This window comes from Hippopotamus amphibius, chromosome 6 (genome assembly GCF_030028045.1).
Source record: "Hippopotamus amphibius kiboko isolate mHipAmp2 chromosome 6, mHipAmp2.hap2, whole genome shotgun sequence".
Classification (NCBI taxonomy): Eukaryota; Metazoa; Chordata; class Mammalia; order Artiodactyla; family Hippopotamidae; genus Hippopotamus; species Hippopotamus amphibius.
In genome coordinates this window covers 20,815,567-20,842,537 of record NC_080191.1, presented here as the reverse complement: position 1 = coordinate 20,842,537, position 26,971 = coordinate 20,815,567, and the positions used below count along the sequence as shown (strand labels likewise).

The 26,971-nt window shown below is 36.1% G+C and overlaps 1 protein-coding gene across 7 annotated transcripts in view; it reads left to right on the top strand.

Annotated features, from left to right (window-relative positions):
• Positions 1-26,971, top strand: part of CDK19 (cyclin dependent kinase 19) — a 166,828-nt gene that overhangs the window by 21,623 nt on the left and 118,234 nt on the right. For 3 of the 7 annotated variants that reach the window (XR_009054315.1, XM_057738932.1, XM_057738930.1), the window contains exons 2-3: positions 10,357-10,478; positions 16,388-16,449. The exons of 2 other annotated variants lie outside the window; for them this stretch is intronic. Coding sequence is in view for 2 of the 5 variants with exons in the window: in XM_057738932.1 (XP_057594915.1) it covers positions 10,357-10,478; positions 16,388-16,449 (184 nt within the window). In the remaining 3 variants the exon portion in view is untranslated. The remainder of the gene's footprint in view (positions 1-10,356; positions 10,479-16,387; positions 16,450-26,971) is intronic. 2 more of the 7 variants (XM_057738933.1, XM_057738934.1) reach the window with 1 other exon arrangement.

Here is a 26,971-nt window from a genome sequence, read left to right as displayed (position 1 = left end):
CATTAGGTCTTTGTTGCTGCACACGGGCTTTCTCTAGTTGCTGCAAACGGGGTCTACTCTTCATTGTGGTGCGTGGGCTCCTCATTGCGGTAGCTTCTCTTGTTGCAGAGCGTGGGCTTCAATAGTTGCAGCACACGGGCTCAGTAGTTGTGGCTCATGGGCTCTAGAGCACAGGCTCAATAGTTGTGGCGCACAGGCTGAGTTGCTCCGTGGCACATGGAATCTTCCCAGAGCAGGGCTCGAACCTGTGTCCCCTGCATTGGCAGGCGGATTCTTAACCACTGCACCACCTAGGAAGTCCCCAACAAAGTACTTTTGGGTTCAAATGATTTAAATAAAGTTTATTCCTCCTTAAAGAACTACTTAAATTTTCCTTTCTCAGAAGGATTTTTACTTCCATTCTCAATAAAGATGCGTATAAATAAAAAGCACACTGTGGTATAAGGAAACCTTGGAATTGGAAACCCTTAATTCAAATCTGGGTTAATACTCTCTAGCTAGGGTATTTTGGTAAAATAAGATATCTGAACCTCAGTTTCTCCACCTGTAAAATTTTTATGATAATAAGTTACCAAATCATGTGGTTGCTATAAAATCATAATGTGTAAAAGTCCCCAGCAAAGTATTGGTTTATTTTTTCTCCAAAAATATAAGGAGGTTTCCATGATAATATCCCTGAAGCTTAAGGGTAGGTATTGAGTAAAAATTATAGTTATCTTATAGTTTTGAAAATGAGGATTAACCTTATTAGTTTCAGTAGGAAGATAGAATTCCCCCCCCCAATCTACAATTAATTGTTGTAAGAAACTTTATTATGTTAGGAAAGAAACATAGATTCCATGATGGGCTATTTTACTTTAAGCCTTCAAAATAAAGAAAATAGATGAGTGAGGAGAGCCTTCTTTTTTTTTTTTTTCTTTTTTCTTTTTTTAAGGAGCATGCTATATTATAAATTTATTTATTTTTTGGCTGCATTGGGTTTTTGTGCTGTACATGGGCTCTCTCTAGTTGTGGTGAGCGGGGGCTACTCTTCATTGTGGTGCGCAGGCTCCTCATTTCCATGGCTTCTCTTGTTGCAGAGCATGGGCTCTAGGCGCATGGGCTCTAGTAGTTGTGGCACATGGGCTCAATAGTTGTGGCTCACGGGCTCTAGAGCACAGCTCAATGGTTGTGTCACACGGGTTTTATTTCTCTGCAGCATGTGGGATCTTCTTGGAGCAGGGTCGAACCTGTGTCCCCTGCGTTGGTTCTTAACCACCGTGCCACCTGGGAAGTCCCAAGCCTTATTTTTTTTTTAATTAAAGTTTTCTTCTTATAAGTAGAACATGTTTAAGAAAAATTAGAAAACAAAGATAAATACAAATTGTTGACTGTGAGATGATGGATGTGTTAACTACCTTATTGTGGTATTCATTTAGCAGTATATATACATAAATCATCACGTTGTACACCTTAAGTTTATAGAATTCTCAAAGCTGGAAAAAATAAAAATAAGCAAAAAGGATTAAAATAATTCATCGATGAACACTGTGAATGGTGTAGTATGTATCTCTATACATATTTTTCTGCGCAAATATATGCTTTTATTTTCTCAAGAATGTGATCATATTCTACGTGATTTTTGGTAACTTGTGTTCTCTGTTTAATAATATATAATGGATATTGTTCCAATTCATTAAATGTTCTTTTTCAGCAGTGGTTTTCTTTTAAAAAAATCTATACCATTCCCGCATATAAACCTTCCATCAGTAATGGCATCAAATATATGCAGTTATTCTTGAGGGTTTGGGTTAAAAGTCTGCTTTCTGACCTCAGAAAGTCACTATTCTATGTTTTTTTTTTTTTTTTTGGTGGGATCTTCCTGGCGCAGGGATCGAACCCTTGTTTCCCTGTGTTGGCAGGCGGATTCTCAACCACTGCACCACCAGAGAAGTCCGTATTATTCTATGTTTTTAATGACTATTTCACTATATAGATGTGCCATTATTTGTTTAACCAGTTTACTTTGTTGATTGATGCTTAGATTGTAACTTTTTATTACTACAAGTAGCACCCAGATCAACAGATATTTAGTTAAAACTTTGTTTTTCTGAGAGAGGGAATTTCTAAAGTGAAAAATATAAAATGAAAAGAGAGTACATAAATCAAACTGTACTTAACTATATTTGACTTTAAGTGGAGATTATGATTAGGAAACTTCAAAGTGAACTGGGTATTTTCTAGTATTTTCCTAGTATTACTATATTGATCTGTGTAAAGTTGGTGTTTTAAGAACTACATAACTTAATTAAAAACTTTAAAATCTCTTTCCAAATGTACTTATTGGTGCAGTTAAGACTCTATGCTTCCAATGCAGGGGGCATGGGATCGATCCCTGATCAGGGAACTAAGATCCCACATGCTGTGAGGCAAAAAACAAAACAAAACAAAACAAAACATGGCATCTTATATCTTGTCAAATCACTTGCCTTAAAAGAAGTCCAGGAACACTGAATACCTCCCTTAAGATCACATAGTGTGTTTCAGTTTCTAATATATTGATGTCCTTCTCTAACTCCTATCCCACCACTCTTATCTGTAGCAAGATGTCTAATATAAAGGTAATGAGAACTGTTTGCCTATGGAGCATCCATGATGATTAATGAAGAGATTGATGAAGGCAGATTAATTATTGTCAGTTATCAGGATGTACTTTTCTATAAACTTTCTAAGATATTGATTGATAAGTTACTGTATTTTTCATCAGTGAAATATTTATTTAGCAGAGGCCTTTATTTTTTGTCAGTTCTTTGGTTTTAGTATATTCAGTTGTGTAATCATTATCAGTACCTAATTTTAGAACATTTTATCACCCCCAAAAGAATCCCTTTACCCATTAGCAATGCTCCCTCTTTCCCCATTCTCCTAGCTCCTGGCAACCACTGATCTACTTTCTATCTGTATGGATTTGTCTAATTTGGACATTTCATATAATTGAAATCATACGATATGTGATTTATTTCTGACCTCTTTCACTTAGCATAATGTTTTTAGATTTCATTCATGTTGTAGAATGTATGAGTACATCACTCTTGTAAATGGCTGAAGAATATTCTGTTGTATGGATATACCATATTTTGTTTATGCATTCATCAGCTGATGGACATTTGGGTTGTTTCTACTTTTTAGCTGTTGTAAATAATGCTGCTGTGAACATTTATGTAGGAGTTTTTGTTTGACCATATGTTTTAAATTTTGGAGTATATACCTAAAAATGGAATTGCTAGGTTGTATATTAGTTCTATATTTAAACTTTTGAGGAACTACTGGACTGTTTTGCAAAGTAGCTGCACCATTTTACATTCCCAAATGCAATGTGTGAAGGTTCCAGTTTCTTTGTTACCATTTGGTATTGTCTGTTTTTTTTATTTTAGTTATCCTAGTGAGTATGAAATGGTATCTCATTGTGGTTTTGGCTTGTATTTCCCTAATAACTTTTTGGCCATTTGTGTATAGTCTTTGGAGAAATGTCTATTCAGATCTCTTTCTCATTTTTTAAATTGGGTTGTCTTTTTATTTGTGGTTGTTGAGTTTGTAAGTGTTCTTTATATATTCTGGATGCTAGGCCCTTATCTGGTTTATGATTTGCAAATATTTTCTCTCATTTCGTGGATTGGCTTTTCACTTTCTTGATGGTGTCCTTTGAAGCACAAAAGGTTTTAATTTTGATGATGTCCAATTTCTGTCTTTTTTTCTTTTTTTGCTTGTACTAGGAAACTGCTTCTTCATCTAAGGTTGCAGAGATTTACTTCTTTTTTTCCCAAGAGTTTTGTAGTTTTAGGTCTTAGGTTTAGGTCTGATAGTGTTTTGTTTTGTTTTGTTTTTTTTGATTACAAATTTTTTTAAAGTAAAGGGACATGTGACAGACTTCCATCCTTTAAGGATTTATAGTATATTTGGCTAAATTAAAAATATACAGTGAAAAAATAACAAGCCATATCATTCACTCATTTATCTGACTCTTACTGAATAACCCTATGGAGGAATTAGTAGTGTAAGGATAAAAGACATAGTTCCTTTTCTTACAAGTTAGTGAGAGAATGAAATAGATTATAATACAGGGCTATAGATTCTGTTTTATAGATATACACAGGATGCTGTGGGGGTAACCAGGAGGGACATTGAGCTGACCCAGGAGTGTGGATGATTTGGAAAGCTTCTCAGAGTAGGGAAAGCCTATGATAGATGAGTTTTGAAGGATGAAGAGTGATCCAGGCAGAGAAGTGATTTTTAGTTTAGTAGGATGAGTGGTAAATACATAGTGTAGAGGTGAAAGAAATAATAAACTCAGAGATCTGGAGGTGTTTGGGCAAGATAAATTCTAAATATGTATAAAAAGTTTTTTTTAATACCTTGGGAAGAACTGGAAAGGATTAGGATCTGAAAAGAGAAGTCTGTAAAAATGGGGATAGTGATATTTCCTTATGAGTTGTGAGGAATAAAAGAGATGATGCTTTTATAGTATCGATAATATATGTGTTAATCCTATTACCATTAACTTTTTAACTGAAATTTTGATGATCGTTGGCTCTTTAGTATCTCTTTATACTGTGGGTTTTAAAAATAATTATAAAAGTTATATAATCTGCAAAAGTAATTAGATAATAAGGAAACAAGGGAGAAAATAAGAAACACACAAAATCCCACCAGCTAGAGATAATTACTTGATATTTTGGTGCATTTCCTTCCTGACATCTTTTCATCCATTTATGGTCTGTATACAAACACACATACTCACCTTTAAAAAGAAATTATAGGGACTTCCTAGGTGGCGCAGTGGTAAAGAATCTGCCTGCCAATGCAAGGGACACGGGTTCGAGCCCTGCCCTGGGAAGATTCCACATGCCGCGGCGGAACTAAGCCCGTGTGCCACAACTATTAAGCCTGTGCTCTAGAGCCCGTGAGCCACAACTACTGAGCCCATGTGCCGCAACTATTGAAGCCCATGCGCCTAGAGCCCATGCTCCACAACAAGAGAACCCACTACAATGAGGAGCCTGTGCACCGCAATGAAGAGTAGCCCCGGCTCTCAGCAACCAGAGAAAGCCCGTGTGCAGCAACGAAGACCCAACGCAGCCAATAAATAAATAAATAAATTTATAAAAAAAAAAAGAAATTACAGAAGTAGGATCATCCACAATGAGGTTTTAACCTGTTCTTTTTTAATATCTAAATGCTGTATGTTGTTATCTTTCTGTGTTAGTAATATAGATTTATATACTCATTTTGAACTATTTTATGGTATTCCATTGTCTGTATTTTATTATTATTAATAAACATTTAGGTTGTTTCTAGGTTTTTGTTTTTGCTTTACTGTAGCAAACAGTGCTTAGTATGTTTGCTCACTTGTCTGATTATCTCTTTATTATTATTTTTTTAAAAAATTTATTTATTTATTATTTGCTTGCGCCAGGTCTTAGTTGTGGTAGGTGGGCTCCTTAGTTGAGGCTTGCTGGCTCCTTAGTTGCAGCATGCGAACTCTTAGTTGCAGCATGCGTGTGGGATCTAGTTCCCTGACCAGGGATCAAACTCTGGCCCCCTGCATTGGGAGTGTGGAGTCTTAAGCACTGTGCCACCAGGGAAGTCTCTGATTATCCCTTTAGAATAAATTCTTAGAAGCAGAATTGTTGGATCGCAGGGTATGTCCTTTGAATTTAGGAATATATTGCCACACTCTTTTCTCCAAGTAAGTAGGTACACATCTATCAAAAGGGCAGTGCTGCTTCTTTCTCCTTACTCTTGCCCACGTTAGCTTTTTCGTGCTTATCTACACTGATTGATGATATTTTGCTTTTATTTATATTATTTTATTACCAGGGAGGTTGAATGTCTTCATTGTGTATTAGTTCTGTGTATTCATCTTTTGGTTATTTTGCATTTGCTTCCTTTGTCTTTTTTTCAACAGGCAGTATTGTGTGGTGATTACAATTAAGCTTTGAAGTTTTATCTGATTCATAATCCCAGTTATACCATTTATTAGCTGTGTGACTTGGGCAAATTAACTCTGTGTCTTGGTTTCCTCATATGTAAAATGAGGAGAATAGTAGTCCTTGCTTATCTCATAGGGTTGTTGTGAGGATTGCATGACATGTGAAGTGCTGGCAACATTGACAGATAACAAGCACTGTTACTAATCATTTCACATTTGTGTATTTCTGTAGGACAGGTATAGGGTAGGAGTGTTTAAAATTAGATATCACCAAATTGCTGTCCTAAAAAGTTGTTCCTTTTGCACTAAAAACTGCATAATAACTCCTTTTAGTATCATGTTAGTATTATGATTGTGTCCAAGCTCTATTTCAATGACCTGTTTCTGTATTCGTCTGTATTCTGAAGAAATCAAAAGATCTATGTATAAAAATGTATGTATTTCCAACTTTTTATTGTAAAAAATTTAAAACATACAGAAAAGCTTAAAGACTTGGTTCTGTGATCACCTATATATCCACTGTCTACATCAGGAGTTAGCAAATTTTTTTCCATAAAGTACCAGATGTTTTCTGTGCTTGTAAAGGGCCAATAAATATTTTAGGCTTTGGAGGCCATATGGTCTCTGTTACAACTATTTAATTCTGTAGTTGTAGAGAGAAAGCAGCTGTAGAGAATAGGTGAATGAATGGGCACAGCAGTGTTCTAGTAAAAGTTTATTCACAAAAATAGTCTCAGCTGGATTTGGCTTGGGCTGTAGTTTGCCATCCTCAGGTCCAGATTAAACAGTTAACAGATTGCTATATTTGCTTTGTCTGTAAATATGTTTGTATATACATATATATATTTTCTGAACCACTTGAAAGTAAATTGCAATCATCATGGCACTATACCCTTTAATATTTCAACATGCATCTCCTAAACATAAACACATTCTCCTGCATAACCATAATACCATTATTACAGCTAAGAACATTGTAATTTTGTTCTTTTTAATAGAACAAATATTATATAATGTAGCACAAAAAGTGTGAAAATCCTTAGACTTGTTCCACATCCATTGAACCTGTTGAACTGTCTTTGTCCTGATCCCTCTTTCCCTATCTTTTTCTTAATTTATTTCTTTAAGTAGAAATCTGTATTGGGCAATGCTATTTGCTGATTTCATTTGACTCAGTTACACAATCAAACAAAAGGAATGTTTTGATTTTTTTTTCCATGTGTTTGGTTTGTATTTTTAAAAAATCTGGGTTTTGTTTCTGTGTTTTATGTGGTTTGAAAGAGAGAATTATGTGTAATTTATAACCCAGAAGAAGAGATCTCATTGTTACATACAGTCTCTGTAATTTACATATGGTTGTTTGTACTTGTTTACGTAGTAAAAGAAACTAAAGGAAGGTGAAACCAATTATGTGCTTTGAAAAAAAGTGGCCAGTCTTTGAATTTGCATGCTAAAAGAAGGAGGGAAAGTAATGTAGTCATACTATTTCCCAGTTTAACTTTATTATGCTTTTACTTGATGAAAATTTAGAACACTTCAGATAAAGCTGTTCTATTCTATGAAAAGTTGTGCTGCAAATTTGTCCAGGGTACTTGGCCTATTTTTCTCTACTCTTCAATCGCCTGCCCAAATTTAGCACTCTGCATTGTGCCTCTCCCCATATCATCTCTTTGGCTATGGATGCAACATGCCATCTTATTTTATCCTTTTAAAAACACCAGTTTCTCCTTGGTTAGAAGGAAAGAATTTAGTGTGTTGGTACAACTGTGGTACTGTAGACTACACTTAGATATTTCTACATTATTATGTGCTGCAAGATGAGATAAATAAGCCTGTTATTCTTAGATTAATGACAACTATTAGTGGGATGCAGATTGATTATTAGGAACAGACCCAAGATTATTGTTACATTTCGGTATTCTACACAGAGGAAACAAAAGGTATAAAATTAGGATATTAAGAAACACAACAGCAAGTAATTCAGGATGGCTAAAGTAAGTACTCGGGATGGGAGTTGAAATATGTCTGAGAAAGGCAGAGAATGATCATCCTGTGCCTGACTAAAGAATGTGGCCTTTAACCTGATGGAGAAGTGGGGTAATAGTTTCCAAATGGAATAGATTCTAATAGTTCCCAAAATGGAAATAGGAAAAAATTTTTTCTGATTGTAAAAGGGATACATGCTTGTTATAAAATGCAAACAAGTAACACCAGAAATGTAGGCATTCACTAGAGATAACCACTGCTAACAGTTGGGTATGTAACCTTGGAGAGTGGAATTTCATGATCAGTTTTGCAGCAGTGTGAATGGTGGAGAGGACAAGAGGGAGCAGAGTGGAGCAGAAGGCTGTTAGGTCCAGATGAGAAAGGAGGAGGACCTGTTTCTCAGTGGCAGCTGTAGGGGTAGAAAAGAGGCAAAGCTGCATTTGCAGCAACATGAATGGACCTGGAGATTATCATACTAAGTGAAGTAAGTCAGACAGAGAAAGACAAATATCATATGATATCACTTAAAAAGTGGTAAAAATGAAGTTATTTGCAAAACAGAAACAGACTCACAGACTTAGAAAACAAACTTATGGTTACCAAAGGGGAGAGGTGGCAGTGGAGGGGAGGGATAACTTGGGAGTTTGGGATTGACATGTACACACTACTGTATTTAAAATATGAGTAGATAACCAACAAGGACCTACTGTATAGCACAGGGAGCTCTGCTCACTATTCTGTAATAACCTAAATGGGAAAAGGATTTGAAAAAGGATAGGTGTATATGTGTAACTGAATTACGTTGCTTGCTGTACACCTGAAACTAACACAACATTGTAAATAAATTATAGTCCAATATAAAGTAAAAATTGAAAAAAGGGGCAAAGCCGGGAGGAAGGTCAAAAGATATTTAGGAGATAGGTGGGATTCAGTGACCAGTTGGATGAGTGGGGTGAAGAGCCCCCTCCCCCACCCCTGAAAAATGGCCAAGAAGGTAGCTGAGTGGATTGCCCAGAACCTGTGTCCAAATCGTGGGGTCATTGAGGTGGCATAAAAGGAAAAATAGTTTTATCAACTGCATAATTAGTGGAATCCTTTGTTCTTATTTTTTTCCTGTATTTCCAGATTTATGTAGAAAGGGTGTGTAAAAGTAAGAATTCAATTCTGTTTTGACAGCTAAGAGCTATGGTATCACGTCCTCTTCTGTTACAATTCTGTTTCTCCCTTGAATTAGTTGAGGATAGCAGGTTCCTTTGAGAAGTTGCTACTGTTTTGGTATGTAACTGTAGCATTAGCTTTTATATTTCACAGATTTCCCATTGGAATCTTTAAATTTGTATTCTGAGGAATTGGGATGGAAGTACAGTGAGAGAGGCACCTAGGCAAGTTGTTGGCAGAGGTTCTTTGACTCTGAATTAAGGGTTATTTGGGTCTCTGAGTAGGATCTTACTTTCACCAAGTTCTCATGTTTCTCACCATCGGGAACAGAGCTGTAGAATTCTCAGTGTGAAACCTCTGTTCTATGTTATGTAACAGTATGCAGAACAAGGCAGAATTGGTGTGGACTCTGAGTTCTTGGACCCAGTGAAGGATCCTCAGTAACGAGGTAACTAAAAGATGATTGGTTGGCTAATGGCTGGAAGTTAGGGAACTAAGGGATTTGTTCCTGGGTGAGAAAGACTTAGGTTGCTGATGCCAACCTCTTTTGTTTTCAGATAGGATTAAACATGAACTTCCATGTAGATAAAATTTTCTGAATTAAGCTTTTCTGGTTGTTCATCTCTGCATTGAACCGTCCTCACTGTTGGGACACCTTATTCTATCTATCTGAAATGTCTTGTGCCACGATTTCTGGGCACTTCTTATTTAGTTTTAGGTTATATCCTTTCGTGAACCTCCTATAAAGAGATGCCTGGATACATGCACTGTCATAATAATACATCTCTTCCGGGGCTTGAGAAGATCTGGGTAAGGATTATTGAATCACAACAGTCATAGCATTAAATTAATTTTTTGCCCTAGAGTTATTTTCTTTAGATTGTATTATTATTACTATTTTTACTAACCTTTTAATGGATATAGTTACTCTTTTGAGGTATTCTAAATATCAGTATCATGTGGAGAGAAATAGGCTTTCCCTCATGTCGTTGATTGGGATTGTAAAACTTGCATAGAATTTAGGAGAGACATTATCTCTTGCAGTGTATTCTCCTACTTAATATTGGAGGGAATGAAAGAAGATTATAATGAGAAAGATTTATTCTGAAGTTTTGCTATTGGTTTTTATTTATGCTTTAAAGCTTACTTCAGAAAGTTTGAATTTTGATTCTGTCAGTCGTGTTCTTTAAATCAGTTTTTTCTCATTTAAAAAGTGGCTTCCTAACCTAAATGTCCATCAACAGATGAATGGATAAAGAAGATGTGGTACATATATACAATGGAATATTACTCAGCTGTAAAAAGCAATGAAACTGGGACATTTGTAGAGACATGGATGGACCTAGAGACTGTCATACAGAGTGAAGTGAGTCAGAAAGAGAAAAACAAGTATTGTATATTAACACATATATGTGGACTATAGAAAAATGGTACAGATCAACCGGTTTGCAAGGCAGAAATAGAGACACAGATGTAGAGAACAAACATATGGACACCCAAGTGGGGAAAGCAGGGAGGGTTGGGGGAGGGAATGAATTGGGAGGTTGGGATACCAAATTGTACACTCTAAATATATGCAGTTTATTGTAAAAAATAAAAAAATAAAAAGTAAAAAAAAAAAAGTGGCTTCCTAAACAGTTATAGTGATGAAGCATATGGAAGCTAAGTTAATTGGTGAGTTATTTATTGATAACTCTCTTGGCCCCTATATTTTACGTTTATATCTAAAAATTTAAGAGCTAATATGTAATGAATATCAGTTGTTACAGGCAGATATTTCTGATCTCAGATCCTAGCTGTTTAACAAATTATGTATTATACTTCTTAGCCTTTAAAATGAGGTTAAGAAATACCTCAGAAATTTTATGAGGCTAAATTGAGATAATTAAATGTAAAGAAAAAAAATTAAATGTAAAGAACCTATGTAAAGAACCTTGTACAGGGCTACATAGTGGGCACTGAAAAGACACTGGCTCCTCTTTATTTTACCTAAAAATAAATGGAGCTCATAAGAAAATGGAAAGTTAAATCTTTTTCTTAAGTTTCATTTTCCCTTTAAAAAAACCTAAATGCTGTCTCCTCTTAGCTTTCTCATCTCATGTAGTTGAGGATAAATACACCCGTAGTACCTTGGGACTTTCTCAAAGAGCTCATTATTCTGCATTTAACTGCCTAGTACAATGCTTGGCACATAAATAATACTCAATAAATATTTGTTGTAGGGATATCTTGCAAAGAGAGAAAGTGTTCTCTGTTGCCTTTTTCTCCTGAATATGTCAAAAGTTGTACTGGGAAAAAAAAGATTTATCCACTCAGGATACTTGGTTTGTCTTGGAAGAGAAATGATATTTTATAGTTAAGGAAACTAAGTATTATCAACTGGCTTAAAATCCTGATGTCTTCTAATATATTCCATAATATCAAAATTTTTGTGATTTGAAATGGAGGCAAGAGTGTGCTTTTAATTGTTTGAGAACATGAAATTTTTGAAGTGTTTAAGAATGGCTGTTTCTCTGAACTTCACTGATTCACCCAACATTTATTTTGTACTCCAGACTCTGAGCTAAAGGCTATGGAAAGCCAAAGAATTACTGACGGTCTTTATTCTTAGGGATTTTCACTTTAGTGACAAAGGCAGATAAGAAAACCAAAATTACCTTATAGTTAGAAAGTACCTGTATAGGAAAGATAATCACATAAGAAGAGTGTCTCTTCATATTTCATGCACAAATGTGTTGTCTGTGCCTGTGTATGTGATGGCTGCAGCAGGAAAGCTTTTTGCAGGAGCTGAGACTTGAAGGATGGATGGAGAAAGGTTTAGGAGAGAAGGGTAATACAAGCCGCTTGTACAAAAGGCAGCTTGTGGAAAACTTAGATGTGGTTCTTCTTTCCTTCTTTTTTTTTTCAGAGTTAGAGAAAAATTTAAGTGTACCTTTCATAGTAGTGATACAACAGTACACTTAGGAATCTTTGAGATTTTGACAGTTTAGATGACACAGTTAATAAAACTGACCTAATGGCATAGATAGTATACCATATCCTGAGTGCAGAATACATATTCTTTCTTTTTAGCATGTCACCATATATAGTTATAAAATTCTTTTTTCTTGTGATGAGAACTTTTAAGATCTGTTCCCTTAGCAACTTTCAAATATACAATGCAGTATTATTAACTGTAGTCACCATCCTACATGTGATTCTTTATGGCTGGAGCTGAAGGCTAAGGTAAGGCTGCAGAAATAAGCAGAGGCCAAAGAAGTTATGAAAGGGCCTATGTAGCAAGATAAGGATTTTGACAATTATGATTTGCATTTTAGAAAGATCACTGATAGCAAAAAAGTGAGTTATTAATTACAGTTTGGTTTACCTAGAATATAAAACAGGTGGTCTCAACAAGATAGAGGTATATTTCTTACTCTGAAGTCTCGGCTTTGTGTGGAGACTCTAGAATCTGAGTTCATCAAGGACCTGAGTTCCTTTTGTCTGCCTTACTGTCCTTTGGCATAGCTTCTATTACCTCATGGTCCAGAATGACTGCTGGAGTGCCATTCATCATGTCCAAGCTACAGACACATTTCTGTAGCTGTCCTGGGAGTCCCTTCCATTGACTTCCATTTCTAGCTCATTCACCAGTCCTAGCAGCAAGGAAGGCTAGGAAAGTGTACACTCTTACTTGGGTGCGTGCTGCCCAGATAAAACCAGGGTCTGTTACTAAGTAAGAAAGGGAGAATGGGTATATGCTAGGCAGCCAGTATGTCTGCCACAAAGGATTAAGCATGGAAGTAGGAAGACCAATTTAGTATAACGCCTAAGTAGTAATAATACATGTGTAATCGCTTACAAAAGAGATTTGATTGAAAGTCTTGAAATGCAAGAATGTAACTCTGACTAGAGAAACTGTTCTGCTGGGAAACCTTAGAGAATTTAAACTTATTTTGATTTATACTCTCTTAAGTTCTTGAAGCAAAATTTATGCTTTAAGTATTTTAACGTTTGCGTTAAAAATTTTTTCCAGTTAAATATTTAGTAAAATTAAATATTTCAGTGCTAAGGAGGATTAACATTGGTAAGTGTGGCATTGCTAGTAATTACTTTTTAAAAAAAAGTATATAGTATACTTTTTTCAACCATGTAACAATATACATTAAAAAGGGATTTATAGTAGTTTTTCTGGAAGATGAAATGGCAGATAATTTTCTTTTTCTTTTTTATACATACCCTTTTGGATGTTATACACTTAGCACCTATTACTTTTTTTTTAAGAATTGCAATAACGTATGTACACATAAAATTTACCATTTTAATCATTTTCAAGTATACAGTGACATCAAATACACTGATGTTTTTGTGCTACCATCACCACCATCTATCTAAAAATCCCTTTCATCTTGTATAACTGAAACCCTGTACCTATTACAGAATAGCTTCCCATTTTCCCCCTCCTCCCAGCTCCTGGCAACCACCATGCTACTTTCTATCTCTATGAATTTGATTACCATGGGTATCTCATATAAGAGTGATCATCAGTATTTGTCCTTTTTGAACTTCCTTATTTCATCTAGCATCGTGTCCTCAAGGTTAAGCCATGTTGTAGTATGTGCAGGCATTTTCTTCGTTTTCAAGGCTGAATGATATTCCATTGTAGGTATATAGCACATTTTGTTTATCCATTTATCCATCGATGGAGACTTAGGTGGCTTCCACCTTTTGGCTGTTATGAATACTGCTGCTGTGAACATGAGTGTACACATATTTGTTTGAGAATCCCTGCTTTTAACTCTGTTGGCTATATACCCAGAAGGGGAATTGCTCAATAATATAGTAATGCTATTTTTAATATTTTGAGGAACTGCCATACTGTTTTCTATAGCAACTGTACTATTTTACATTCTCATCAACAGTACACAAGAGTCCCAACTTCTCCACATTCTTGCCAACACTTGTTTTATTCCTTAAAAAAAAATTTTTTTTTTTTGATAGTAGCCATCCTAATGGGTATGTGGTAGTATCCATTGTGTTGAATTTTTTTGAAGGTTTAAAAATATTTGAGTGAGTTGTGTAATCACATGGCAGCAAGTTTTAATAAATGGAAATTGAATCACTCAATTTTGCTAGTCTAACACCAGTATTATTTGAATGTTATTTGGATATATGTTCTTTAGTCTTTTATAGGCCTTTTATTTTTAAATTTTTCAGTTTTTCTTTTTGTTTTATATTGTAAGCATTTCTCATTTTTAAATATGTTTTGTACAACAATCATTTGAATTTTAATTTTCCTAGGAAATGTTGCAAATGCTGAAGAATATGTATAACATGATTGAATACTTAAGAATATTTTATAATTGTTTAAATTTTTACATTTAGATAAGTGCTTGGTTTGTGTGATTTTTAATTCCATAGACTGGATGATATAGTGACTAAGAGTGTGGTCTAGAAGTAGACAGTCTGGGTTTGAATTGCAGGTCTGCCACTTCAGGCTATGTGCACTCAGGCAAGCTCCCAGTGTCTCAGTTTCTTCATCTGTAAAGTGAGGATAATAACAGAACTTACCTCAAGAGTTGTGAAGACCAAATGAGTTAGTACTTCCAGAGCTTTAGAACTGTGCCTGGCACCTCATACGTACTATATAAGCCTTTGCTGCATTATTGTTTTATTAGGTGGGATCTTATCTCTTTGGTTTTTAAAAATATATGCAGTATGCAAGTAGTTACTGTGTCGCAGGTCCTTAGCTTAAAACCTCACAAGCACTACCTTAGAGGAGGGTGTAGTCTATAAGGTTGTTTTGGGAATTAAGAGAAGATACATCCGAGGCAGAGAGAACTGGGCAAATTGCTAAATTAGTAACATGATACAGCCATCTCTTGGGCATTGTGATCTGCTGGCTGCCATTTAGTCCTTTCACTACTCTAGGCTCTTGGCCAGCTCAGCCTTTTTGCTTTGCTTCTTTGGGTTTCCTTCCCTGCATAGCTCCCCAAATTTCTTGGCTTGGTAATCTATATTCCATTTCTTAGTTGACAACTTTTATTAAGTTGTTAATTTGTGTGAAATGAACTGATTTAAATTTTTACAAAATATAACATTCTGTTATTATTAATAACATTTCATTTGATAGTATAAATCTGAGTGATGGTAAAGTCCTCATTGAACAGCTCTCGTTATACAAGAGGTTAAGTGACCTGCCTGATGTCACAAAGCAATTGAGTGATTTAGCTGGAACTTGAATTCAAACCACCTGACTTCAAGGCAATGTTTCCTTCATGACATATCATCATGTTTTAAGACAATGCTTTGTTCTTTCTTTCCTAATTATTTGATGGTATTTTTAAGGATTTCTCGATGTTACATAAAGATAGCATGCCTCCCTCTTTTAATTTTAATAGCTAGTAAAATATATCTGACTTCTTTTCTCACATACCAGCTGCATTTTGTAGTCTTTAAGCCCAACATTAGTAAAGAATGAAATGAAATATGAGATCTAAATATTTTACCTGATTAATTTTTTTCCTCCCGTGCTGTGAGGCATGCGGAATCTTAGTTCCCCGACCAGGGATCGAACCTGTGCCCTGCTGCATTGGGGAGCACAGAATTTTAGCTACTGGGCCTCCAGGGAAGTCCCTAAATTCTTAACTTTTTACATGAATGATTTCTGAAAAGTGTTTCATGTTTCATGCTTATATTTATTTTATACTATTCAAACAAGGTAGATTTCCCCCATACTGCCTAGCATATATAGTATCTGGCTCATTTCAACATTGCTGTCAGACTTAAATTAAATCTTGGCATTAGAATATCTTTACAGTTCTACTTTTCCGTTTCCCCTCTGCAGGTCTATTTCTAATTGTTTTTCTTCTATATTGCCAACAGTCTCCGGTCCTAAGAAAGAATGTACCTTGAGCTGTAGAGTCTATCACACTTCATTATGTGAAACATATATTTTTCTACTTAATTTCTTATATTTTCCTTATGTATGTATTGGCTCTCTCACATGATTTTAAAAATTTAATTGTTACTAGTATTTTCAAAATCACCTGTATCAGTGAGAATATAAATTAGTTAAGGCTCAACTTTTGTTTTTTTCACATAATTATCTGCATAATGTATAATGAACTCTGAATGATATCAATACATTGTTGATTTACTCATCGTCAAATCCAGAGTCTGATTTCCTTGGCAGATATGTAGACTTGTGATAGGCATTTGGCATTTTATGTTTTGGGCAGTGTAACTTTAAATCTACATAAACTTCTCTGCCTTTTGCCTCTGCTGTGTCCATAGATTCCAGGAGGGCTTCGTGTATGGACCTCAAGCCTTGGAGGTAGCAGACTTTTCAGCAGAAGGTAAAGCAGTGTTGCCTTCTGGTGTCATTGTGTGTGTGTGCTGGGGTGGGTATGTGACAGGTGAGAGCTTTTCACAAATGTCATCACAAAATAATTTATAATGGTGCATTTCACAAAATGTAAAACCAAGCTGATACTTGAATACTTTTATTCAGTATTACTAAAATCCATAAAAAATGAAAACTTTAAGTAGAACTGAAGACTAAATTTCAGTCTCTCTGCTGTTAACTAAACAGGAAAAGGAAAAGAGTATTAGTGTAATGTATAGTATATGCTAACTTTCTCAGACCTAATTTCACTATGATTTCTTCCTGGGAAGTTATCCAAGTCATTATTCATATGTTGTATTCTTCCTTGCTGCTCCTTTTACTGAAAGATTGCTTCACAATAAATAGGCAGCCTAGTCTATGACTCATGACTGGAGGACAGACATTTTTGCTCTAGGTCCCATGTGCCAAAAATCTTAGTTTCCAATATGCTAATTACTCTCTCTTTAGAACTTGTTAATATGCTCTTCTCTCAAGTTAGTTCTTGTTTCATTAGAGAAACAAACACATCCCACACGTTTGTAAAATATGTTTTTACAGAGACCTTCTTAATGAGTTATTTTTAAGAAAATAATATGACATAACTTTCCTGGGTAATGCTTCTTTGATTTAAAAATATATATAAATATTTTGCTATTTAGGTGCCAAATATTACAGATATTACTTTCTTTGAATTTATGAAACCATTTACGAACTTTATTCAGATGGTACTCGAGTGGAAGTTTTTTGGTTTTGGTTTTTTAAAGACCTATAGCAGCTAACAATGTTGTATTCTTAGACTTAAAGTTAATAACATGGCTAGTTTTCACATAGATTCTGAAGGGGAATTAAAGGAATGATTTTCTTATGTCTTCTGGAAATTATATTTGTATTGATATTGAGTGGCTGCATATTATACTGTATATACTGTATGTTAAGGATGTACACCTTATGTGACGTTAGGGGCATATATATTTATTATGTTTCTACTCTGTGTCCTACACAGAATCACTCCGTTTTACAATCAACCCAGTTTCTCTATTTCTTTCACTTTCTTCCTGTTCAAAGAAGCTGCTTTTCTTAACTAGAGGAGTTTCAGGCTGTTTATTAAGGTTAGCTGCAATTTTACCTCTTAAGCCCTTTCTCCTTTGGTCTTTTTTTTTGTTTTTTTAAATTTTTTGGCCATGCCACACAGCATGTGGGATCTTAGTTCCCTGAGCAGGGATTGAACCCATGCCCCCTGCATTGGAAGTGTGGCATCTTAACTTCCCTGGACCACCAGGGAAGTCCCTCTTTTGGTCTTTTCACTGGCTATTTGGAGGATATTTACCAACAATAGATTGGAAGTAATTTCTTAAAGGCCTTTTCATACTTCATTTTTTAGCCTAGTTGGCTATTTTCGCCACTGTTGAATCATGCAAGCTTATATTTGTTTACCTAATCTGTCTGTTGTGTATTTTGTTCCCAATTGAGAATCTCGATAGATTTTTCCTAATCACTAGCGTAAAAGATGTAAAGTACTGCTCATGTCAAGGCATTGGAAGACTCTCTTCCCCAGGTCCTCACCCCCACAACATCTATGAGAAGGATGTGATGAAGTGGTTGCAAAAGTGGTTTTTCAAAAATAATTGACTTTATTTTTTAGAGCAGTTTTAGGTTTACAGAAAAATTGAGTGGAAAGTACAGAGAATTCCCATATACCCCTTTACTGCCTCAACCCCATCCTTCCCGCCCACATCTCCCTGTGATTAACATTTTGCTTTAGTCGTATGTTTGCTACAATTGATGAGCCAGTATTGTTCATTATTAGTCACTAAAATCCATAGTTTACCTTAAAGGTCTCTCTTTGTGTTGTATATTCTCTGGGTTTGACAAATGTATACTAGCATGTATCCACCATTATAGTATCATACAGAATAATTTTACTGTTCTAAACATATCCTGTGTTGCAGGAAAATGGGGCATGAAAGGATGGTCATATCCCAGGTCTCAGGCGAGTTCCTGGGACAGGCAGCTAAACGAGGTCCTTGGCTTCACGCAGGGAAGAATTCAAGAGCTAGCCACAGTAGAGTGAAAGCAAGTTAATTTAGAGAGAGACGCATTCCACAGGCGCTATGTGCGAAGGCAAGAGTGGCCCTGGGCTGTGGGGTGGTTAGTTTTTACAGGCTGGGTAATTTCATAGGCTAACAAGGGGGAAGAATATTCTAACTGTCTTGGAGAAGGGGCAGGGATTTCTAGGAATTGGGCCACTGCCCACTTTTTGGCCTTTTAGGATCAGCCTCGGAACTGTCATGGGGCCTGTGGGTGTATTACAGTGAGCATATAATGAGGCTGAAGGTCTACTGGAAGTAGAATCTTCCTCCATCTTGGGCCTGTTAGGTTCTAACCAGTATTTGTCGTACCCTCAACAGCTGTGTCATTCTTTTGATGGTTTTACCCTGCCTCCTTCCCTCCTACCTCACCTGTGCTCCATCCATTTATCCCTGCCTCCCTTCCTTTGAGTCCCTGGCTCAAAAAAAAAGACAGACCTTTTTTTTTTTTTGTCTATATAGTTTTCCCTTTCTAGAATGTCATAGTTGTAATCTTATAGTATGTAGCCTTTTCAGTTTAGCTTTTTTCACTAAGTAATAAGCATTTAAACTTTTTCCTTGCCTTTTCATGGCTTGATAGCTCATTTCTTTTTAGTGCTGAATAACATCACTCTCTCTGGACATACCACAGTTAATCTATCCATTCACCTACTGAAAGATATCTTGGCTTCCTCCAAGTTTTGGCAATGGTGAATAAAGTTGTTATAAACATTCGTGTGCAAATTTGTGTGGGGACATAAGTTTTCACTTCATTTTGGTGAATATCAAGGAGTGCAATTGCTGGATTGTATGGTAAGAGTATGTTTAGTTTTGTAAGAAACTGCCAAACTGTCTTCCAGTGTGATTATACCACATCAACTTGAGAGTCTGTCAATGTCCACAAAAATAACTGGCTGGGATTTTGATTGGGATTATGTTGAGTCTGTAGATCAAATTGAGAAGAATTGACATCTTGACAATGTTAGGTCTTCTTAGCCATATACATGGAATATCTCTCCCTTAATGTAGATCTTTTTTGATTTCTTTCTTTAGTTTTATAGTTTTCCTTGTATAGTCTTATACATGTTTTGTTAGGTTTATACCTAAGTAGTTCATTTTTGGGGGTACTGTTGTAAATGTTATTGTATTTTTTTTTCTTTTTCCTTTTTTTTAAAAAAACTAATTTATTTTTGGCTGTGCTGGGTCTTCGTTGCTGCGTGAGGGCTTCCTCTCGTTGCCGCTAGTGGGGGCTACTCTTCATTGCTGTGCTTGAGCTTCTCATTGTGGTGGCTTCTTTTGTTGGGCTCTAGGCACATGGGCTTCAGTAGTTGTGGCACAAGGGCTTCAGTAGTTGTGGCTCGTGGGCTCTAGAGTGCAGGCTCAGTAGTTGTGGCTCATGGGCTTAGTTGCTCCATGGCATGTGCAGTCTTGCTGGACCAGGGCTCAAACCTGTGTCCCCTGCATTGGCAGGCAGATTCTTTTTTTTTTTTTTTTATAAATTTATTTATTGATTTATTTATTTTATTGTCTGTGTTGGGTCTTTGTTGCTGCACACAGTCTTTCTCTAGTTGCGGCGAGCGGGGGCTACTCTTTGTTATGGTGCGCAGCCTTCTCATTGCGGTGGCCTCTCTTGTTGCAGAGCACGGGCTCTAGGCGTGTGGGCTTCAGTAGTTGCAGCACATGGGCTCAATAGTTGTGGCTCACGGGCTCTAGAGCACAGGCTCAATAGTTGTGGCGCATGGGCTTAGTTGCTCCACGGCATGTTGTATCTTCCTGAGGCAGGGATTGAACCCATGTCCCCCGCATTGGCAGGTGGATTCTTACCCACTGTGCCACCTAGGAAGTCCCGGCAGGCAGATTCTTAACCACTGTGCCACCAGTGAAGTTCCTGTTGTTGTGTTTTTAATTTCCATTTCCAACTTTTCTTTGCTGGTATGTAAGAAAGCAGTTGGCTTTTGTATATTAATCTTGTATCCTGTAACCTTGCTATAATTACCTGTTTGTTCCAGGAGTTTTCTTGTTTTCTTTGGGATTTTCTCTAAAGACAGTTATACAAATACAATTTTATTTCTTCCTTAATCTGTGTACTTTTTATTTCCTTTCCACATTTTATTGTATTGGTTAGAACTTCCAGTGTAATTTTTTGTTTGTGTTTTTTAAAGAACTTTTATTGAGATACAGTTGACATACAATAAACTGCATATGTTTAAAGTGTACAGTTTGACTTTTTTTTTTCTTATTAGTAATGTATATATGGCAATCCCAATCTCCCAATTCATCCCACCCCAACCCTCCCCGCTTTCCCAATTTGGTGTCCATATGTTTGTTCTCCAGTATGATTTCGAATAGGAGTAGTGAGAGCAGATATTCTTGCCTTGTTGCTGATCTTATCAGGGAAACCATCTAGTTTCTTTTCATGACCTATGATAATCTCAATAGATTATCCTAATTAGTAGAATAAAAGATGTGAAATACTGCTCATATCAGGTCGTAGGAGGACTCCTCCCTCCCTGCAGTCCCTTTCCCTCACCTAAACTTCTTTGAGAAAGACAGGATTAAATTGATGGTTATAAAAATATTTTAAATGATGGGATTCAGACAATTTTTCACATAATGCTTTATATTTAGTAGTTGTGCACGTTACTTAGTTCCTCTACTCTCTTGTGAACTTCTCTAGGGCAAAGACTATATCTCAATATATTATGGCAACCCTTGTAGTATCCAGGGTGCACTATAACAGGCATAACTATTTGTTGGATGAAAACTTAATTCTAGACTCTTACTGTGAACCTTTATCTTATTAGAAAAGTCAGAAAACCAGTAACAGTCCTCTAATCGTTATTCAATCAATCAAATATTTGATTGTTAGTTGCAAGATATTGTGATGGCTATAAAGATATACATAATAATGATATCTCCTCTCAGGAAACATTATCCATTTAGGAGATGTTAATTTCAAATCTCACGTCCCATTTTTGCTGATACAGGTTTGCCAAAAACTCATATCCCTGTATGTCTTCCTAAGCATTCTAACTGAAATGTCTATTCATGGGTTTCTTGAGTAGAAGTGGGTAGTGGATACCGTGCTAGGTATTTTACATGTGATCTCATTTATCTTGAAAATTGTGCAGTGTTAGTATTATTATTCCTAATTAAAAGATGCAAAAACTGGTAATATGAGAGTATAAGTGACTTCTTAGCTGTGTGACTTTAGTATAATAAGTGTATAATTCCATTACCTAAGCTCTTTAAATTACATACTATGGAAAAGTTACCTTACGAAGTGGTATATGATCAGTGTTGTGTATGGTACAGAGATGTGCTTGGTGAATGGCAGAAAAGAGAGCTTTGACCTCAGGCTAGAGTGTTCATAAAATGTCTGGAAAGGTTGACCTTGTCTGATGGATAGAAGAATAAAGGAAAGAGAGATCAGGAAGATCAGTCAGTGTGGAAAAGACTGAGGGCCAAAAACAACAAGTATTTTGTGATTTGACAGCATAATATAAAAAAATAAAAATTTCTACTGTTGTAGTAAAATGCAATAGAATAAATTTTGTCTATTATCTTAAACAAGAACTCCTCCATTTTTCTCTTAATTTCAACTGGATTTGCTTATTAGGTGTTGAGAATGAGAGAGTAAATCACAGAAGCATTGTGTAAGTCCCACATCATCAATTGCCAGCGACTTCTTTGCTGAGTTAGAGCAATCAGTGCAGCAAGTGCGGAGGGAGCAAAAGCCTGGGGAAAATTGGAAGATCAAAGGAATTCTAAAACAAGGAGTTTCCTAAAGTAAAGTGTTTTTTATTTATCTTTTTCCCATATCTCAGTTGGGTAAGTATGCTACAACTAGCCATTAATATGCTAAAAGCTGTGGAGTTGCAGAGGCCTAATAGAAGGAAGGCATCCTTGCTTTCAGTGAAGTTAGTGTTTAGTTGGGAAGACCAGAGTAAAGTAACATAATTAGAAACCACTCAGCAGTGGTAAGCACCATATAACGTAGTATATGTTATTAATACTGTGGGGTCCTTCTCCTTAAATGATATTCTTCGGGGTTCTCTCCTCTCTGTGATTGTCATGATTTTAATTTCTAAGTATTTTCACACTTATCTCTCGCCCACGTCTTCCTTCTAAGCTCTAGGTTTATCCAAATGCCTTTTGGACATCTCCGTTTAGACAAGACCATAGTCCTCTCAACTTCAATTTACAAAAACTTTCCCAGTCTGTTCTTCTTAACTCAGTGAATGGCACCACTGTCACCCAGTTGTCCAAGTCAAAAGATAAGAATCATTCTTGCTTTACTTTCTCTTGTTTCTTAGCCACATGTTCTGTTGATACTGTTTCCTAATTATCTTTCAGTTCCATCTATTTGTTTTTATTTCCTCTGCCACCATTCTAATTTAGACTGTAGTCATCTCTTACTTAAATTATTGCAAAGGTCTTTTGATATTAGTCCCCTTGTTCTCTCTTCACCTCCAAACTGTTCACAAAAACACAGATTGATTAAAATCCTTTTCTTCTTAAGATGAAGTCCAGTTTCCTTAATGTGGCTTAGCTGTTCTGTTTGAACTGGCCCTGCCTCCTCTTCATTCAGCTTTAACATTCTTTCCCCTATTCTAAACTTGCTTTACTAAACTTCAAATTCATCATTCTCTTTTGCCTCTGTGCGTTGACACATGCTATTCCCTTTTTCCAGAAGAAGCATAAGAAGAAATGAAGCCGTAGTGACCAAAAGCATAGACTCTGGAGCCAGACTTCCTAGATCCAGGTGAATCTTGGATCTGCTCCTTAATTAGCTGTGTGATCCAACCTCTGTGCTTTCAGTGTCTTCATCTGTACAATAGAGAGAATATAGTACTTGCTTCTTAGCACGTTGTGACAAAAGAGTTAATGTAGTTGAGGCTCTAAGAATGATGCCTGCCTGGTACTAAGTACTATGTAAGTGTAGCTATTTTTTTTTAAATTTATTTATTTGTTTATTTATTGGCTGTGTTGGGTCTTCATTGCTACACACAGGCTTTCTCTAGTTGCGGCGAGGGGGGGCTACTCTTCGTTGTGGTGCACGGGCTCCTCATTGCCATGGTTTCTCTTGTTGTGGAGCACGGGCTCTAGGTGCGTGGGCTTCAGTAAAGTTGCAGCACATGGGCTCAATAGTTGCGGCACACGGGCTTAGTTGCTCTGAGGCATGTGGGATCTTCCTGGAGCAGGGATCAAACCTGTGTCCCCTGCATTGGCAGGCAGATTCTCAACCACTGCGCCACCTAGGAAGCCCAAGTGTAGCTATTTTTATAACTCTTAATATAAATGTATTGTGGTACTGGATAGCATAAATTTTTATGTTTTAAAGATGATTTAATGATAAAAGAAAAATCCTTTTTTTTCCCCCTCAAATTATGCATTGATTGGCTCATTGTTATTGGTATTTCTCTTTGCTCTTGGCTGGGCAACAGCTTTATTTTCCTAACTTCTTGTTTTTCAGCTTTTTAATGATTAGAATTTGATCTTAGGTTGATATGCCTATGAAATGGATCATCTGACAACATTAGGTTTACCTGAATTTTTATATAGACTAATCCAGGTCAACCTCTATAGAAACTTCTAAAAGAAAATTAATTCTTAAGAGCTGACTTTTTACTTTATGATATATGTCATGTTGATTACAGTTTCAAGTAAGGTCCTTTAAAGGAGTTCACTTTTTCAAGTGTATTTCAGAGATTGTGGATTATAATGGTTCAAATGGTTTGCATTCTAGCAAGGATAGTTACTATATTAGGAAATAGACTCTCTGAAAGGAAAACCACTGTTTATCTCTCTGTTTGCAATTCTACTTACACCCAGCACTTCCCAGTTACTTCTGACACCAGAGATACGTAGGTTTTTTTTCCCATACTGACCAATTCTCTGACACCAATTTTGACACTGACTGCTCAGAGTTGATGGAGACCCCACAGGTTAAGGGTTCGGCCCCACAAGTCTGCCGCTGGCTTCAGATGCTAGTGGCAAGTGATGGGTCGCTAAGTTGCCCACAACCTCTGACTCAGTTACAAATTGAAGGTTCCCACGACCCCCTCCTCAGGTTTAGTCATTTACTAGAATGGCTCATAGAACTCAGGAAAACAGTTTACTTACTAGATTACTGGTTTCTTACAAAGGATATATTAAAGGATACAAATGAACAGTCAGATGAAGAATATATAGGGCTAGGTCTGTGTCCGAAAGGGTCCCAAGCACAGGAGCTTCTGCCTCCATGGAATTTTAGGGTGTTCCACCCTCCCAGTAAGTGGATGTGTTCTTGTTCACCAACCCAGAAGCTCTCTGAGCTCTGTACCCCCATTTGGGGTTAGGGGTGGCAGTGGGAGGGCTGGAAGTTCTATCACCTGGCTTGTTCCTCTGGCAACCAGTCCTCATCCAGTGTCTCTAGGGACTTTCCAAAAAAATCACCCCATTAACATAAACTCAGGTGTGGTTGAAAGGGGCTTGTTATGAATAACGAAAGAGCTTCTTTTATTTTTATCCTTCTGGAGCTATTCCAAGAATAAAAACCAAATATTATAATAAAAGATGCTCCTGTGTGCTAATCAGGAAATTATAAGAATTTTAGGAGCTGTGAGCCAGGAACCCTGGAAGAAGACCCCACAATATGTATTTCTTGTATCACAGTATCACATTCTCTGTTATCGTAGTACTTAAGATCAGCCAGGAAAAACATGTAAAACCTTAAACTTTATCAAAAGAAGATTCCTCACTGGTCTAGGTTTGGCTGAATTTTCAGTAGTATGGTGAAAAACTAGTATATATTTAAATTTTAAGTGTTGATTTTGATATCTTGACCTGTCACTTTCTTTTCTGAGTATTTGTTTTTTCATTGATACTTATGATTTGGGATGATTTCATGAAGACTGAAATCTGAAAGTGTACCTAAAGGAGCAGTTTCATAATCTAGTTCTATCTAATTTGATAGTGCTAGACTAGAGAATGACAAAATATTTACATTTTTCTCCTTCACTCCTTGAAGGAGTTTGTTGCTTTCTGGTGAACTTTTAAATATGAATACTTTTCCAATAAAAATATTGGTATTTGATTATTACTGTCATTTGAATTTTATTCCCCAGAATATTTTATTTTTATTTTTAGAATATATATCTTTAAAAGAAGGTTTTCAGATTTTCTGTTATGCTGAAAATATTTTTTTTAAGTTGATCAAGACTAGTAAACAAGTTTATTTCATTGAGACAAATGTTTAGTTTCTATTTGTGAGATACTTAGCTCCTAAAGAATATTCAAAAATGAGTAAGATAGTCTCCTTCCTCTTTGGGGGATGGTGGAAAAAAAACATGAGTCAATTATAAGTAATCATAATAACAAAATAGAGTATAGTACAGTTCTTGACAGAAATTTGAACAAAGTGTTTACTAATCATGTTCTTGCAAAGAAAGCATCAACAACTGTCATATGACAAGCTCTTTTCCAGTCTTTCTAGTTTGACTTCGCTTCTTCACTTGATGCTTTTGCCCACTTACCTTCTAATACTGCTTTTTTGCTTCTATATACAACTTTATTATTTTTCTTTTAACTCTAATTACTACGTATTAGTTACTTCCTTCCTCAATTTATTTTTATTAAGGAAAGTTTTGTAAAAGCAGAAAAGTTCAAACTCTAGAACAATGAATACCCACATGACCTCCGGCTAGATTTAACTATTATCATTTTTGCATGTTTTTTCTCTCATTCTGTATGTATAGAAACATGTTTTTTGTTGTTATTGAACTATTTGAAATTAAGTTGCCACTGTCATGACATGCCACCCCAAAATACTTCTACATTTCCTAAGAATCAGGATATTCTCCTGCGTAACCACACTGCCATTATCCTACATTTAAGACAATAAAATAAAAATTAAAAAATAAAAGTAACCATGGTAAAATAATATAATATCTAGTCTGTCTATATTCAGTTTCCCAAGTGTCCTACAAATAAATTTTTGTAGCTGTTTTATATGAACCACAATCTAGCTAAGGTTTTCATGCATAATATTTAGTTGTTACATGTCTCGAGTAGACTATCCCCCCCCACACCTTTTTTATGAGTCTTTTTTTTTTTTTTTTAAGAAGCCAGACCATTTTTCTTGTAGTGTCTCACATCTAGATTTGCCTATTACCAAGGACCTTTAAATGTTTGTCCTGCAGCCTGTTGAAGATAGTGACATTCAGTAGAGAGGGGCTTCCCAACCCATGTGGCATGGCTACTGTGAATGGGTTATGGGTCCTATTATTAATCCTCTAAGTTCTTTGGCCACTGGTAGAGTTTGGGACAGTGGAGGCCCATGAGTCCCTTTCACCTCTGCCTATGAGTGCTGTCAGTTTACTCTGGCAAACAGTATAAATGTTAACATTAGGTGGGTGCCATGATGTGAAAGGGCCTAGGCTGCCA